We start from the raw sequence: 13,795 nt of genomic DNA on the forward strand, positions 1-13,795 counted from the left end.
CTATCAACCCTCTCTGACACTGTTTATCTGGTATAGGGCCCTCTTGTATTCACTTTCCCACTGGGCTTTACACACACATACACACACACACACACACACGCACACACACTCACTCACTCACTCGGTCACACGAACTGACATGAGAGGCACAAAGAGAAATTTACTGTCGTACAAACAAACACATACACAGGATCCTGAGAAAGTGCAATGAGAGAGCAGGTGTCAGTTTTCACATGCGACTCTCATGGGGGCTCAGAGGGTAAATATCAGCACGAGTTTTGTCCAAGCTCCCTCTAGCATTGGTTCTTCTCACAGTATCGGCTGCCATTCGACTCTGACCGCGGACCAGGATGGACCTGCATGGAGAGTTGGGAAAACGCCAACTTCACTGCTCTCACTGAGTCATCACAACACAAAACTCCAGTGGAGTACGGGAGTTGTTACAACATGCAACCTCTTTTAGCTGTCAGTGTAGCTTCACCTACGATTGGAATAATATGAAAACGGAATATTAGTCATCAGAGGGATATATTGTGTAGTGAAGTAATCCAAGTTTGTACTTCTTCTTCTTTTGTACTGAGGCTTGATAACTAAATAAACTCATCCAGCAAAATGTGTGATTCTGGCATATCAGGATATTAAAGGTGAAATGTTATTGGTCTGTCCAGAATATTAGTAAACATAAACAACTAACTCCCAAATCCAAAAACTAGAGTCTTTAAACTCAAATTAGTGACATCATCAAGTACAAAGTGTGGAGCTGCTCCGTAGAAATATGTTATAAATGACACTGAGAGCACCCAGGGGAGTGTTCTGAGTATATGGGAACATTTTCTGTTTCAGAACTGACAACACTACAATAAAATAAAGCTCCTTTGGGTATAAAAAATAAAATAAACAAAAGTACTCTTCCATTTATTGTCTATGGAGCAGCCTCAGTCTTTGTACTTGATGACATCACAAGTTTGAGCCTCACTTCTCTGGTTTCTGGCTTTGAGAGAGAGCTGCTCACGTTCACAAATATTGACTGAACTTTCCCAGGTCTTGGTAATTATCCCTCATTTGGGGGGTGTTCCCCTTTAGGATTTATCTCATTAACCCTACAATAATTGAAATACAATTGGTACCCCCTTGAAACCAAGATTCTATATCTCAAGGGACTATATAAAATATTAAATTGAAATTGCATATATGACCCTAAATCCACAGCAAGTTAAACATTATTTCCCATGACTAATCTCACACTAATCAGACAAAACACAAGACACAGCACAATCCTGTGGCGGGAAGGGCATATTTTCTGCCACTCTGAACCTGGGATGATTGTCAGTAGTATCCTGACAAGGTCTTAGATCTCATTACCAGCAGATAGATGACTCCGTGCAGGAAAACAAACAGCAGCAATGTCAGATCAACCGGATTAGCGCTGAGGTGCTATGGGAAGCTGCTGAAAGGTCTGGGAACAGGGGCATCTCAACTTCTCATCTCAGATCAGGTCATGCTCTCTGTGTTTCAGCTGGGACATTATATACTGTAGCATAATGCATTTCTGCTACACCAAACTGTTCTTTATAATAAACAACCTATAGACCTCATCGGCCTTATCTCTGGTGCAGCACATGTCATAAAGGATGTGTTCACTCCCTTTTATGACAATAGACCAATACTGTGTGAGGCTTTGATCCTGCTACGGGATCAAGTTTCAAGATGTTGGTCATGTTGAACTTGTGTTGTGTCACAGAGACAAAAGTGTAACATCTATATGATTCAAAATATGCTAAAACGCGGGTTAATAGTTAATGCATAACCATCAAGACACAGAAGTATGTAGTATTCTATAACGCGCATGTTACTTGTATAATGTTGAACATCATCTGTCTTAGTAGATTCCCTGGGATTTCTTATGCAGCCTACATTACTCTTTCATGCTAAATTCCTTGCTTTCTTGCTCTTATTCAACCTGTATATAGAACGTTTCAGCATATCTGAAAGATGTTTGAAAAGCCTCTCTGTGTCTGAGACAGCGAGAACAGACAGCGAGAGAATGTCAAGGTCCCGTAAATGCCAGTGACACCCCACTGTCACTACATCCTCCACGTAAAGGAATAGAGGAATACAGTATGCCAAGTAAATAGACTCAGCACTAACACGTGCACGCAAACTCTCGTATGCGTACAGCAGCGCTGTTTGAAGATGCTCTCATTGGCGGGCTGGTGAGAATACAGTGGGAAAAAGAGAGGGAAAACTGAAACCTGGTTCAGTGGTTAAAGTAAGAGGATGACAGTGTTTCATTAGAGTGAAAGATGGCATTGTTCTGGATGCAAAATGGAAACAACACTATTTTTTCACTGTAATATTCTACGAAGCTGAGGGAATAACAATTCATGGTGCGTTTTAAACTGTTGATAACCACATGAAATGGGTTTATCTCAGTAAGACATTGCATTGCATTACACACAAACACACACACACACACACACACAGACCACCACCACCAACCCCCACACACACACACACACACATACAAACACATGAATGCATTGAATATGATCCTGGCTGGATAAGATAGTTCAGGTCATACCAGGGTCACAAAGCGTGTGTGTGCTATTGTTTTAAAGGACACATGTATGAATGCATGCACACTGATGTGACAAAGTGTGTAAATTCAACTGTCCATGAAGACACTGAGCGCACGTGCATGCTATGACATATTGGTGAAGTCCATAACTAAGTTTAGGCACTAATGTATTCATTCCTCCCTGTCGCTCTGCGCTTTAAACTCTGCTGCTTTGAAACGCCCTGCACAAAACAAAAAGCTCCGTCCTGCTGCAGACAATAAAGCAGCTGGATTTCTGCACATGTGCCTTTGTGTTGGTCTGAGGCCTTGTCATAATTCCATCGCAGGGGACTAGACTTTCATCGCGCACACACAAACACACATGCGATGACACACACACATACACGGAAAGTCACTGACTCGGGGAGACGGATGGCAGTGTTGGCACAAAAGAATATTTGATTTGGTTATAAATACCACAACATGAAAGAGAAGCCCAGCAGGGGTAAAGGGCAGAGGGCACGGCAACCAGAGGAGGCAAAGTCTTCTTCATCATCATCACCATCATCACCATCATCATATATGGTGCGCCTGAAAATCAGGTTAGCATTATTGAACTGTGACCAGTGTTTTATGTCTCTTTGTCTTTTTTTATTTGATTTATTCCTGTGAAGAGAATATATTTTCTAACATTTCAGAAGTGTTTGAAATGGCCAAAAATAAAAATGTTGCAGAATGAAGCACAAAAGTTTATAATACGTTCAGTTGATTTGGTAAATGGTCTTGTACTTATATATCGCCTTTCTAGTCTTCTGACTACTCAAGGCGCTTTCACAGTGTTTGTGACATTCACCCATTCACACAGACATTCACACTGATGGCAGTGGACATCTACATACCATCTAATCTAATGTAACCATTCGGGGTTCAGTTTCTTGCCCAAGACACTTCGACATGTGGACCTGGGGAGGTGAGGGTCGAACCACCGGTCTCTTGAATGGAGGTCGACCCATTCTGCCACTGAGCCACAGTCATGGGAATCAACTCAAATCAAGTCAAATCAAGTGGAGTGGAGTCCTTAGGCCTGCCTGCACTAACAGGTCTTCATTAAGAGAATAGACGGTAATATTACCTGTCTAATAATATCATTCATCGCTATATCTGATCTGTTCAAAAAGTATGAAAATGAATTGAATTTGTATTGTAATAAATGATTTTCAGTGAGACACATGTAATCCAACAAATAACTCAATTATTTCTTAATTTCTCAACCAAAAAGTTTTTAAAGAGTGACTACATAATCAGACAAAAATATTTGTCTATTCCTTAATTTCTTCTCAATCAAAATGCAAACGTTTTGGTGACTGGGTTGAGGAATATCAATTGTTATTAGGTTATGGAGTTGTGAGGGGAAAAAGTATTTAAACTGAAAACATCAAATGATCACGGAAAAATGATTCAAGTCAAGTCATTTTTTTTTCTGTCAGGTCAGGCTTAAGTCATCTCAAGTCCATATCTCTGGGATTTCAGATTTTTTTTTTAAAAGGCCATTAATCATATTCACAACAAGGTATAACAAGCAATACTTCAACAGTTAAAATATTCTGAGAACCATGATTTCTCTGATATAAAACCCAGCATCATAAAGCATCTTAATGGCGACATTAAATCCCCCCCCCCCCTACTCAAAAATGTGTTTTGCTTATTGTTACTTCACTTGCATGTTTTTTTTCAGCTTAACAGAAATGAGTTTGACAATAAAATGCTGTTTTCATATTAATCTCCTAAAGAATGGAACGTTTCTATGCGCCCTTAAATCTCAGCTACGCACAGCGTGACTTTGTGACATCACAACCGGTTCGAATCCAATTGCAATCCAATATGCAACTTATACAAGTATGATGTGGAAACTGATGTGGATTTCTTATGGAGGAGCAGGCTAGAGGACATTTTGAGAGTTTTTTAAGGATATTTTTATTTTTTGTGAAGAAACCTCTTCTGGTACAAATAGTTTATTCAATAAAGTATCCGGACGTGTCTTGAAACATATATGGAGGGGCTCTTGAAATAATAAGTGATAAGAATCATGTTAATAATCTATTCATAGAGAACTTTTCAAGTCACAAAGAACTTCTCACAAAACAGCAAGATAAATCAAGAAATTATAAAATCACTACATTTAATAATAATAAAAAGAATAACAATAATAAAACAAATGCCAGTAATAAGATCGCATAAATAAACAAGTCATGAATCTAAACAGCAAAAAATAAAATGAAGAGAAAGCTTCAGTAAACTCACTCAGCCTGTCAGTTAATTGGTATTTTAGACATGTCAAACACAATAGTGAACTGAAACTTTGCATACTGTTGCTCATTCTGCGGGTCAGACGTCCCTCCCCCTCCGCTGTGTGTGAGTGGTTTAAAGTTTCACTTCTCGGACTCTGATTGGTCCGGGAAGTTTTTCTGAGGGGGATAACTTCAGACTCCTGCGTCCCCACTGACGCACAGCAGTCCGGAGGGTTTCAGAGCAGAGAGTAGAAAGTCTAGCAGTATTCTCCTATCTTACACATCAGGGTAAGAGGATACAAAACTATGGAGGTTATCAGAATCAGAACTTTTCTATAGAGGAATTTAACTCGCAGAGGTTTCAGTTTTTGGAATAATCTTTTTCTAACGTTTTCTCTTTTTTCCCCTCTTTTTGCATCATCCACTGCCGAAAAAATGCCTTCTTTTGGGTTTTGGATTAACGCAATTTGGATTTTACTTTTTGCCATTTTTGACGCGGCTCTTGCAAGTTATTCTGAAGACCAGTGCAGCTGGAGAGGCAGGCAAGTACTTGCATATTTGATGTGCTTTTTCTGCATTTGCCCGCTCGGAGATGCTACAGGTGTCTCCGCTGGTTAAGGACAATGTTTGTTTGAATGCAACATGTTGAGACTTGCCATTAAGACGCAGTGAAAATGTTTCTATAGCGCTCTGCTGCGATTGCGCCTCTGGGCTGTCTGCAGGAGGCATGGGGGGTCCAGACAGACAGGAGACTGAAGGATTAAATCTGGTACTTGGAGAGAGAAAAATAATGGGGTGCAAGCATTTATTTTTTTTCTTTATGGACATATTGGTAAATACCTGCAGAGAGGACTTTCCGTTTTTATATAAGTTTGGCCCTTGAGATGCTATCACTGGCCCCTGCTACCACAGGCTGCCAGTAGGCGGGGTCTTCCCTGAGTATGTCTTGATATACTAAAGTTCTGCTACATATTTTATTATTGACCTATTTCACATTATTTGCTTCTACTCATTTAATTTAAAAGTTTGGTTTAAGTTGCCAGTTTGCAAGGCTCACATTTAAACCAGCTCAGTCCATCCTGCAGTAATCATGATTTTGATGTTAGGGACGCCCCAAACTCTTGCCTGGAAAAACAATAATATATAAACCTTTATGTAACCTTTTCTTCCTCCTTTTTTTCCATATCCACAGTGGTTTGTCCCAGCAGCAGGGTAGCGTGGAGCAGATCTCCCTCCATTGCTCTGAGGGGACACTGGACTGGCTGTATCCTAAAGGGGCCCTGCGCCTCACCCTCTCACCCCGCCTGCCCTCTGTGGCAGTGGGGCCCGGTGGCAGCAGCTCAGGCCTCATCACCGCCTGTGTCAAGCCCTCGGAGCAGTTCCACGGAGCCCAGCTTTACCTGGAGAGAGATGGAGTCCTGGAGCTCCTGGTAGGAGACCGCCTGGAGTCCTCTCCCCCGCCGAGGGTTCGCTGCTTCAGCCGCCTGCCCGGGGAGAGGGTGGCTCTCTTCCTGCAAGCTACGCCTCACCAGGACATCAGCAGGAGGATCGCCTCCTTTCGCTATGAGCTGAGAGGGGACTGGACGGCCCGTCTGTCGCTGGACTCAAACCCCATCAGCAGTGAAGGTGAGTCTTTGGTCAGCCATGTTGGTTTGAGTGAGAGTACTTGAGGTCAGATGAGGAAACATGTACTAAAAACCATCAAACTGTGGTCAAAGTTCTTTTTCTTCCTTCCTTAACAGTTTTTTTTTTTTTTTGGGGGGGGGGGGGGTAGAAGCAAGGTTTTTAACCCACCGGTGATATCATATACCATAAAATCTTCCCTGTAGATGATTCATAATTCATACCAGGCCTCTGTGGGCTGGCTGGACTTTCCACAGCCCCTGCAGAGTGCAGAGAGGAGGAAGTGGCCAAACTCTCCCGAGGCGTGCTGGTTTGGAGTAGGAGAAGGGGAGCCATGGAGTGGGGAGGAGAAGGGGGGGGGGGGGGGGGGGACAAAAGCACAGTATGTGGGGCTTTCTCCAGAGTCCAGGGCCCTTTGAATGGGTGCCGCATGAGTATTCTGGGATTACTGCCGTCGCCTAGGAGACAGGGAGGCCTCTGCCCAGCTGAGATGCTCCCCTCCTTTGTTGAGCTGCCTCTCTGTGGGGAGACTTGTCTGTAGGAGTATACTCCCCCCTCTACATCTCTCCCACACACACACACACACACTGATTAGCTTGGAAGGGGGTTTGGTGTGGACTAGAGAGGAAGGAATCTCATTTATCAAGAGGTTTTCACTAAGGAGGAGAATGTGTGGGGTGGGCAAGGGGCCTCCAAAGTACCACAAGGAGAACTTTCAAAAAATGCCAGGACTTTTTTTTTTTTACCCAATGTTCAGTCAGTGCAGATGGACGGAGCTTTACCGGTTTGGTTTGATTTTTTTTTTTTTTGTGGCCATCTGCAAATCCTGTTACAACTTTAAGTAAACTGCACTATTTTTTTTTTCAGTTTTAAGAAAGTTGTCGAGCCTCGGCCGATTAAAAGAGTATTTTGTGGGAAGTGTGATTGTGCTCCTTTAAAAAAAATCTTTGAAGCTCCCCCGACCCCACACTCCCTTTCCTTGGCCCCTGTCAAGCAGGCTTTGATGAGGTGTGACTATAGACACCCTGAAAGGCTTTAAGAGGGGAAGTTTCATCTGGCCTTTAAATCGTCTGGGGTGGAAGAGCCTCGCACCTTAAAGCTCCACTGGTCCTCCTCTCCCAACTGTAAAAGTAGCAGCTGTCTGTTATAACGCAGTGGTTGGTCTCTCCATTGTTGCTCATCTTTGCGTAGAGTTTTAAGTCCAGATTCCCCACTCACATTCCTTTGCATGTGATCTGGAAATGCGCTCTTTGATTTTTAGAGTATAAGTTTCCGCAGATAGGTGTTTTCTAGCCGTTAAGAGCGTTATATGAGGTCACCAACTAACTTTCTCTCTCTCTTTCCTCCCCTTGTTGTTTCTCCAGAGGCCTGCCGACCCTGCAACAACACTGAGATTCTGATGGCTGTTTGCACCAGTGACTTTGGTAAGTTACGTGATATACAAAAAGTTGCGAATATAAAACGTTAAACAACAGAAAAATGAACTCTAATTGTCACTCAGAAATCCCTCTAATTCAGGCAAGATTAACAAATAAAAATCAGACTGGACAGCGAAGCCACAGAGCATAATGATTTCTTGTCAGGATCTACAATAAATGTGACAAATCGGTTTAAAGGCAAAGCAGCCCAGTGCCTCCAAATCCTCTGCTCTCAAAAGTGCAAAGGTTAAAGGTGAAACAGCAGCTCTCTGCAACCCCCAACCCCCAACACACACACACACACACACACACACACACACACACACACACACACACACACACACACACAGAGTGGAACCCCTACTGGAGGCACTGTAGTGGACTAATCCTGACATCACCCCCCAAGAGAAGGAGCCATGGGCTAATCTTCTGGCCTCTGATTGAGCTGTAATGGCACTGAGGAGAAGTTCAGCTGGCAACAAAAGTCAGAAGGATTAGTGACCAGGCGTTGGACTCCGCCTTCGCTTTTACCATCAGTTAGTGGCCAACAAAGAATCACCGCACCGGCTAAATTAGGACAATATAACATGCAACATGGCAAAAATACAGCAAAACATTTTAAGTTAACAAAAACACATAAATTGAAGTTGTGTATTGCAAAAATTGACCACATAAATTAACCACAACATCTTGTTTCTCCACAGTCGTTCGAGGTAACATCCGATCAGTGGTGGAAGATGATAACCTACGAGCAGCAGTGATCAAGGTCAGCGCCACACGGGTTTTTCGTCAGAAGTACGCCCTTTTTACCGGCAACAGTCGCCTGAGCAGCCGGGGTGAGGTCAGGACTCTGCTGCAGTGTGGCGTCAAACCGGGGCCCGGCAGCTTTCTCTTCACCGGTCGGGTCCACTTCGGCGAGGCCTGGTTGGGCTGCGCTCCCCGCTACAAGGACTTCCAGCGGGCTTACACTATAGCCAAAGCAGCCCAGCAGATACCCTGTGAACTGCCCATAGACTGAGTTAAAAGCCCTGCAGCAGTTGGTCTACTAATAAGAGTGGAGTCCGTGCTGAAAGACAGGCCAAACTCAGCCCTGTTCCATGTTTTTGGAAGAAGCCATGGTGTGCAACCGTTGGCCGATGTAGCCACGGCGCCACCAACGCCTTCCCAAAGGTCTGAGGAGTGAAATGGACTTTTCCCAAACACCATTTCAGTGCAATATGCAGTCACCGGGTCAAAAAGAACCTGGTGGAGGTTGTGTCATGAGGAACGTGGTTGAAATGAAGATTATAAGCATTTGGCATCGGACAGTTTTCTACACACAGTGATGCTGTTTATGCAGGTTCAGAGAAAATCTATTGAAAAGCTTTCCATTCGGGATAAATCAAGTCAAGCCATTAGTTCAGGCCTATTAAGAGTCATTGCTTTGAATCTCAGGAGAATTTATTAAAAGTTCTATAGAAAGCTTACTGCCTATAAGTTGGTATCCCAGCAAGGATACACTTTAGGCTTCTTTTTGTTCAGTAAATGTCTGACCATGGGAAAGAGATGTTTTGCTGGCTACCCCTGTTCTGGGGTCATTCTCAGTGTTACTCTTCTTAAGGAGATTATTATTGAAAAAAAAAATGTTTTTGCACTGATGAAGAAAAGGGAATAATCTGGAAAGTGTGACGCTGCAAGCACTGAAAACCAAATAAAAAGCAACTATATGTAGCATAGAGGAGCAAGTGAGAATTTAATATATGTACAGAAAATGTGAGCACATACAATAGTGGCATAAAGCTAAGAACTGAGCAGGTTTCACAGCTCAAACTAGTGCTGAGAGCACTTTCATATTCTAGCCAACTCTGAGATTCTTGCTTCTGTTAGGAGATGCAGGCTTTTAGGAAGCCCTGTTATCACAGTAAACATCAGTAGCCATGCAAATACTTCCGCAGATTTGATCTAATTGGACTTTATTTGCCTTTAAAGAGAATATTTTAAAACAATATGTCGGAGTGGAATTGCAGCAGTGTTGCCAAAGCAGTTATACGTTTTGTTGTTGTCAGGTCATGCGCTGCTCTCCTCTGATGTCACATATTATCACACAAGATCACCCTTTTTATGAAACTGACGACAACAGCCATTCATAACCGGAGTCCAGTGTTATTATACTGTATAAACGTGATGGAAAACAAAAGTGAATACACTGGACAAGGCTAGCTGAAGAGAAAAGCAAAAAAAAAATCCATTTAATGTAGAAAATGCTGTTTTGTAATATGATTTCATATTTAATGTGCACTATATCAACAAGGGGAGGGGTTTATACCAAATTACCATGATGTGCGGACGTGGTCTCAAATGCGTACACTGCCATTGTTGCTGTTTGTTTTTTCATGTGAATATATGTTAATAGCAATGTAAATGTAAATATGTTAATAAGAAATTCTAGAAACATGGGAAAAAAAGTCTGTGGAAAAAACATTGTCTCAGTATTGTGGATTATTTGTGTTTGTCTGTGTTATTAAAATATACTGTGAGAATACAATCATGTATTTATTTTCTTTTTGAAGCCTTCCTCATACATTCACTTTGAACTCATTATTTGGTCGTTTCATGCTCCACAAACATGCAGCCACATCATTCATTTATCACCTAACACATCAATCCAGTTTAACCCGACACTATAGCATTTGGGTCCAAAGGTTTCTAGCATGGTACACTCTTCTCAGACATAAGTCACTTCAAGTACCCATGAATCAGATCCCTGAAAGCTCAGAACAAACGGCGTGCCCGAGCGAGCGGGAGGCCCAAAAGGCCGAGAGAGATTTAAGGAGCGTTCAGGACCCTGAGGGGTGTTTGGACAGGGAAGGAGGTAGAAAACAGCGCTTGGAATTCTGTTGTCCTCAGCCTTCCCGTTTTCAGGATTCAGGAAGCAATAAATTGCCATTAAGGGAGCGATGTGGCAGACCCGGCTGAGCTGAGGTGCCCCACAGTCGCTCGCTTTATCCTGACCGTGTGTGTGCGTGAGGACACAAACCAAATTTCTTTTCCACACCACTTAAGACATGTGCCTTTAGCCTTGATCAAAGGTTTCTTTCCGACCTCAATTTGGATTTCGATCTACAGCATCACAGAGCATGTGTGTTACTCATTTTCTGCTTGATATAGAAACAACCATATCACTGAACCTCTATGATAAATTCCCCACCTGTTTCTTCTCCTGACAAAAGTCCGTGTAAACACGTACATGCGCACACCTCAGTAAAATCTCAGATTTACTGCACACAGTAAATCCGTTTGAAAAAGAGCAGCTGGGGAATTTACATGGTGTTTAGGTTAAATTGGGAAAAAAAAATTCACAAAAGCTCAACATGCCTTCAATGTCTGGTCTCCCATAGAAACCCCTGACACTAGTTTGCCACCGCATCAGTAGTTCATGTGAGTGAACCTCCAACCTCCCCAGCCATTTACTGCCTCAGTGCTCCTTTAAAACATCGCATAGCTGGGGCCCCCGAGCTGCTGAGCCCTGCAAACATACACAAGCACACACAAGCACACACAGGCACACACAAGCACACACACACACACACAAACACACACCTCTACCCTTTCCCCTCCAGTATATCTGAGGTTACTGCTGCAGGGCTGATAAGGCAAAACAAAGAGTACTCGAATTATACTCCAACAACTAATACATCATGTGACATTTTGACAAAGCTCAGCTTCCTGCATTGTTGTCACTTCTTTGTGACCCCAGCTTGAACCCCGAAACTGCAGCATTAATGTCAGTGTAGCCTCAACGACACAGTGGCTTTTGCACTTGCTTAATAAAAGATATTGCATTATGTTTTTGTCACTTTTCTATATGATTCTGTTGCACACACTCCTTTAATGCTGATTTTCATTTGTTTTTTAGTTCACACACACACACCTAACCCCCTACCTAAGGGGGGAACCCGAAGCGTTGAGAGAGAGTGGTTGGGTGTGGACTTCCGCCGGCCCCTGAGGGAGTTTGAGGGAAGTGGCCAGAGACAAAGCTCAAGAGATGAGAGCACAGACAGGGGCAAAGAGCTCCTGGACACTCCCTTGTAGTCCAGCACAACAACACCCTGCCCAGCGCACAGGTCCTGTGTTTGCAGCAGAAACGTTGTTATCCAGCTGTATAAAAGGTCCAAAAATCAGACCTGCAAACCCCTGATACAGACAGATATTGTACCTGCTAATCCTGTCTGATACTTATATATCTACATCCAATCTTTTCAACTTTCCTAATGAGTTTTTTTCCTCAATATTAGATCTGCATTCTTGACCTTGGAAACTGACACAATCTCAATCAACACAAGGTCCATTATTTTTCCGGAGCTTAGATCGCATGACACAATAATCCTCCGAGTGTGCACATTTATAGTGGACCTGATGATGTTCACATTTCTAAGCACTTCAAGGACCACTGTTTATAAGAATCTCAAAATTGTTGTGTCAACCGGGGCTATACCTTCTCCTCAGTTATTTTCGCTAATACAAATGCATTTCACTTTGTATTTCACTTCAGGAGCATCAGTGAATTTGCTTCAGTTTCTTTTATAAACAATTAATATCCTTTGACAGTGTTAAAGTAATCTCTTAATTCATTTCCATTCATGTCCTATATAGCCTGGTCTCTCTCAGTACTTAACAGACCTTCTCACGCTTGTCCTTCACCTGGATCTCTTTTCACGGCTTCATGATCTAAACTTTCCCACAGCTTAGTCCACAGCTGCTGTTGTGGATCCAAAACAGTGGTTGCCACACACTTGACACACAGCTTTTACATGAACTAGATTAGTAAGGAGTGATGAATAAACAGCTGTTTTTACTAGGCTATTTTTTTCCATATACACAAATGATTTTTTTCCTTACTGTAATCCAACCCACTGCAATCAAACATTATAGGCCGAGTGGTCAGTCCACCGTTTCCTGTGACTCAGTGGCTGTGCATCTTGCTCAGTCTCCATCAGCTCAGCACCAGCTGACAGTGAGCCTGAAGTCCATGACCACATTTTGGCATCCCAGATTCCCAGCTGACAATTTCTTGTTCCCATAACACCCTAGCACAGCTGGGAGTGATGATTCCAAAATGAACACTGTGAATGTTCATGTGTGAGAACATGCTAACTTGCTATGCACTAAGTCTTAAGGCCAGGGTAATACAAGCTGTAACTAAACAAAAAGTGTGATAGCAGAACTCTTTCAGTGCAACAGTTTTTAAGAGGCACTGACTCACGAAGGTCTTTCTGTAATGAACAATTTGCAAAGACTGATGAGCAGCCCCTATTCGCAGAGTGTGTGTGTGTGTGTGTGTGTGTGTGTGTGTGTGGGGGGGGGGGGGGTAACATGGTCAGCTTTAAAGTTGAGTGGGCAGTTTGGATGGGTTGAGAGGTCAAGGCAGAATAGAGAACAAGTGTGGAGCAGTGCAAGAGCATGTTTATCTGGCCATGTTATCCCTCTGAAGTACTGAAGGGAGGAGAGCGAGGAGCCCCCTTTGTTCCTCAAGAGCCTGCAGATGGCTGTAATCCCTTCCAAAATGTGCACTGAAAATCAATCAAGACAGGGTGGACATGGTGTATGAGTGTGGAGGCAGGCGACACTTTTCTCAGGGAGGGGGTCCCGCAAAAGAAACACAAGTTGGGTCAAACAAGCGTCTTTGGTGCTTTCCCGCCAAAAAAAGTATTGTAAGGGAAGAGAGAGGGAATGAATTGCAACCCCCTCCAAAGAAGGCCCGTAGCGCTACCCCTCTGTTTGAACTGAATACAACTGCCATCTCCTCACCATATCCTGGGGCTGACATCGCATGCAGGGGGTTCAACTACAAAAACCTTAAAACACTGACATCATACTCTAATAAGGCTACTTAGAGACATTTGCTGTGGCAGGATGAAGGGTCACATGGC

The 13,795-nt window shown here is 43.0% G+C and overlaps 1 protein-coding gene across 1 annotated transcript; it reads left to right on the forward strand.

The window, feature by feature from the left end:
• Positions 1-5,084: 5,084 nt before the first annotated feature.
• metrn (meteorin, glial cell differentiation regulator) lies at positions 5,085-10,363 on the forward strand. Its single transcript, XM_083933419.1, has 4 exons — positions 5,085-5,387; positions 6,038-6,471; positions 7,833-7,892; positions 8,591-10,363. Exons 1-4 carry the CDS (start codon positions 5,281-5,283, stop codon positions 8,902-8,904), a joined length of 915 nt encoding a protein of 304 aa, XP_083789545.1. The 5' UTR covers positions 5,085-5,280; the 3' UTR covers positions 8,905-10,363.
• Positions 10,364-13,795: the final 3,432 nt, after the last annotated feature.

This window comes from Echiichthys vipera, assembly GCF_963691815.1.
Source record: "Echiichthys vipera genome assembly, chromosome: 18".
Taxonomy (NCBI): Eukaryota; Metazoa; Chordata; class Actinopteri; order Perciformes; family Trachinidae; genus Echiichthys; species Echiichthys vipera.

Bases quoted from the DNA above. Each gene is read 5' to 3' on its own strand.
- metrn (XM_083933419.1), top strand. From the start codon at position 5,281: ATGCCTTCTTTTGGGTTTTGGATTAACGCAATTTGGATTTTACTTTTT. The intron at 5,388-6,037 runs GCAAGTACTTGC...CCATATCCACAG, and splicing joins CAGTGCAGCTGGAGAGGCAG to TGGTTTGTCCCAGCAGCAGG. The intron at 6,472-7,832 runs GTGAGTCTTTGG...TTGTTTCTCCAG, and splicing joins AAACCCCATCAGCAGTGAAG to AGGCCTGCCGACCCTGCAAC.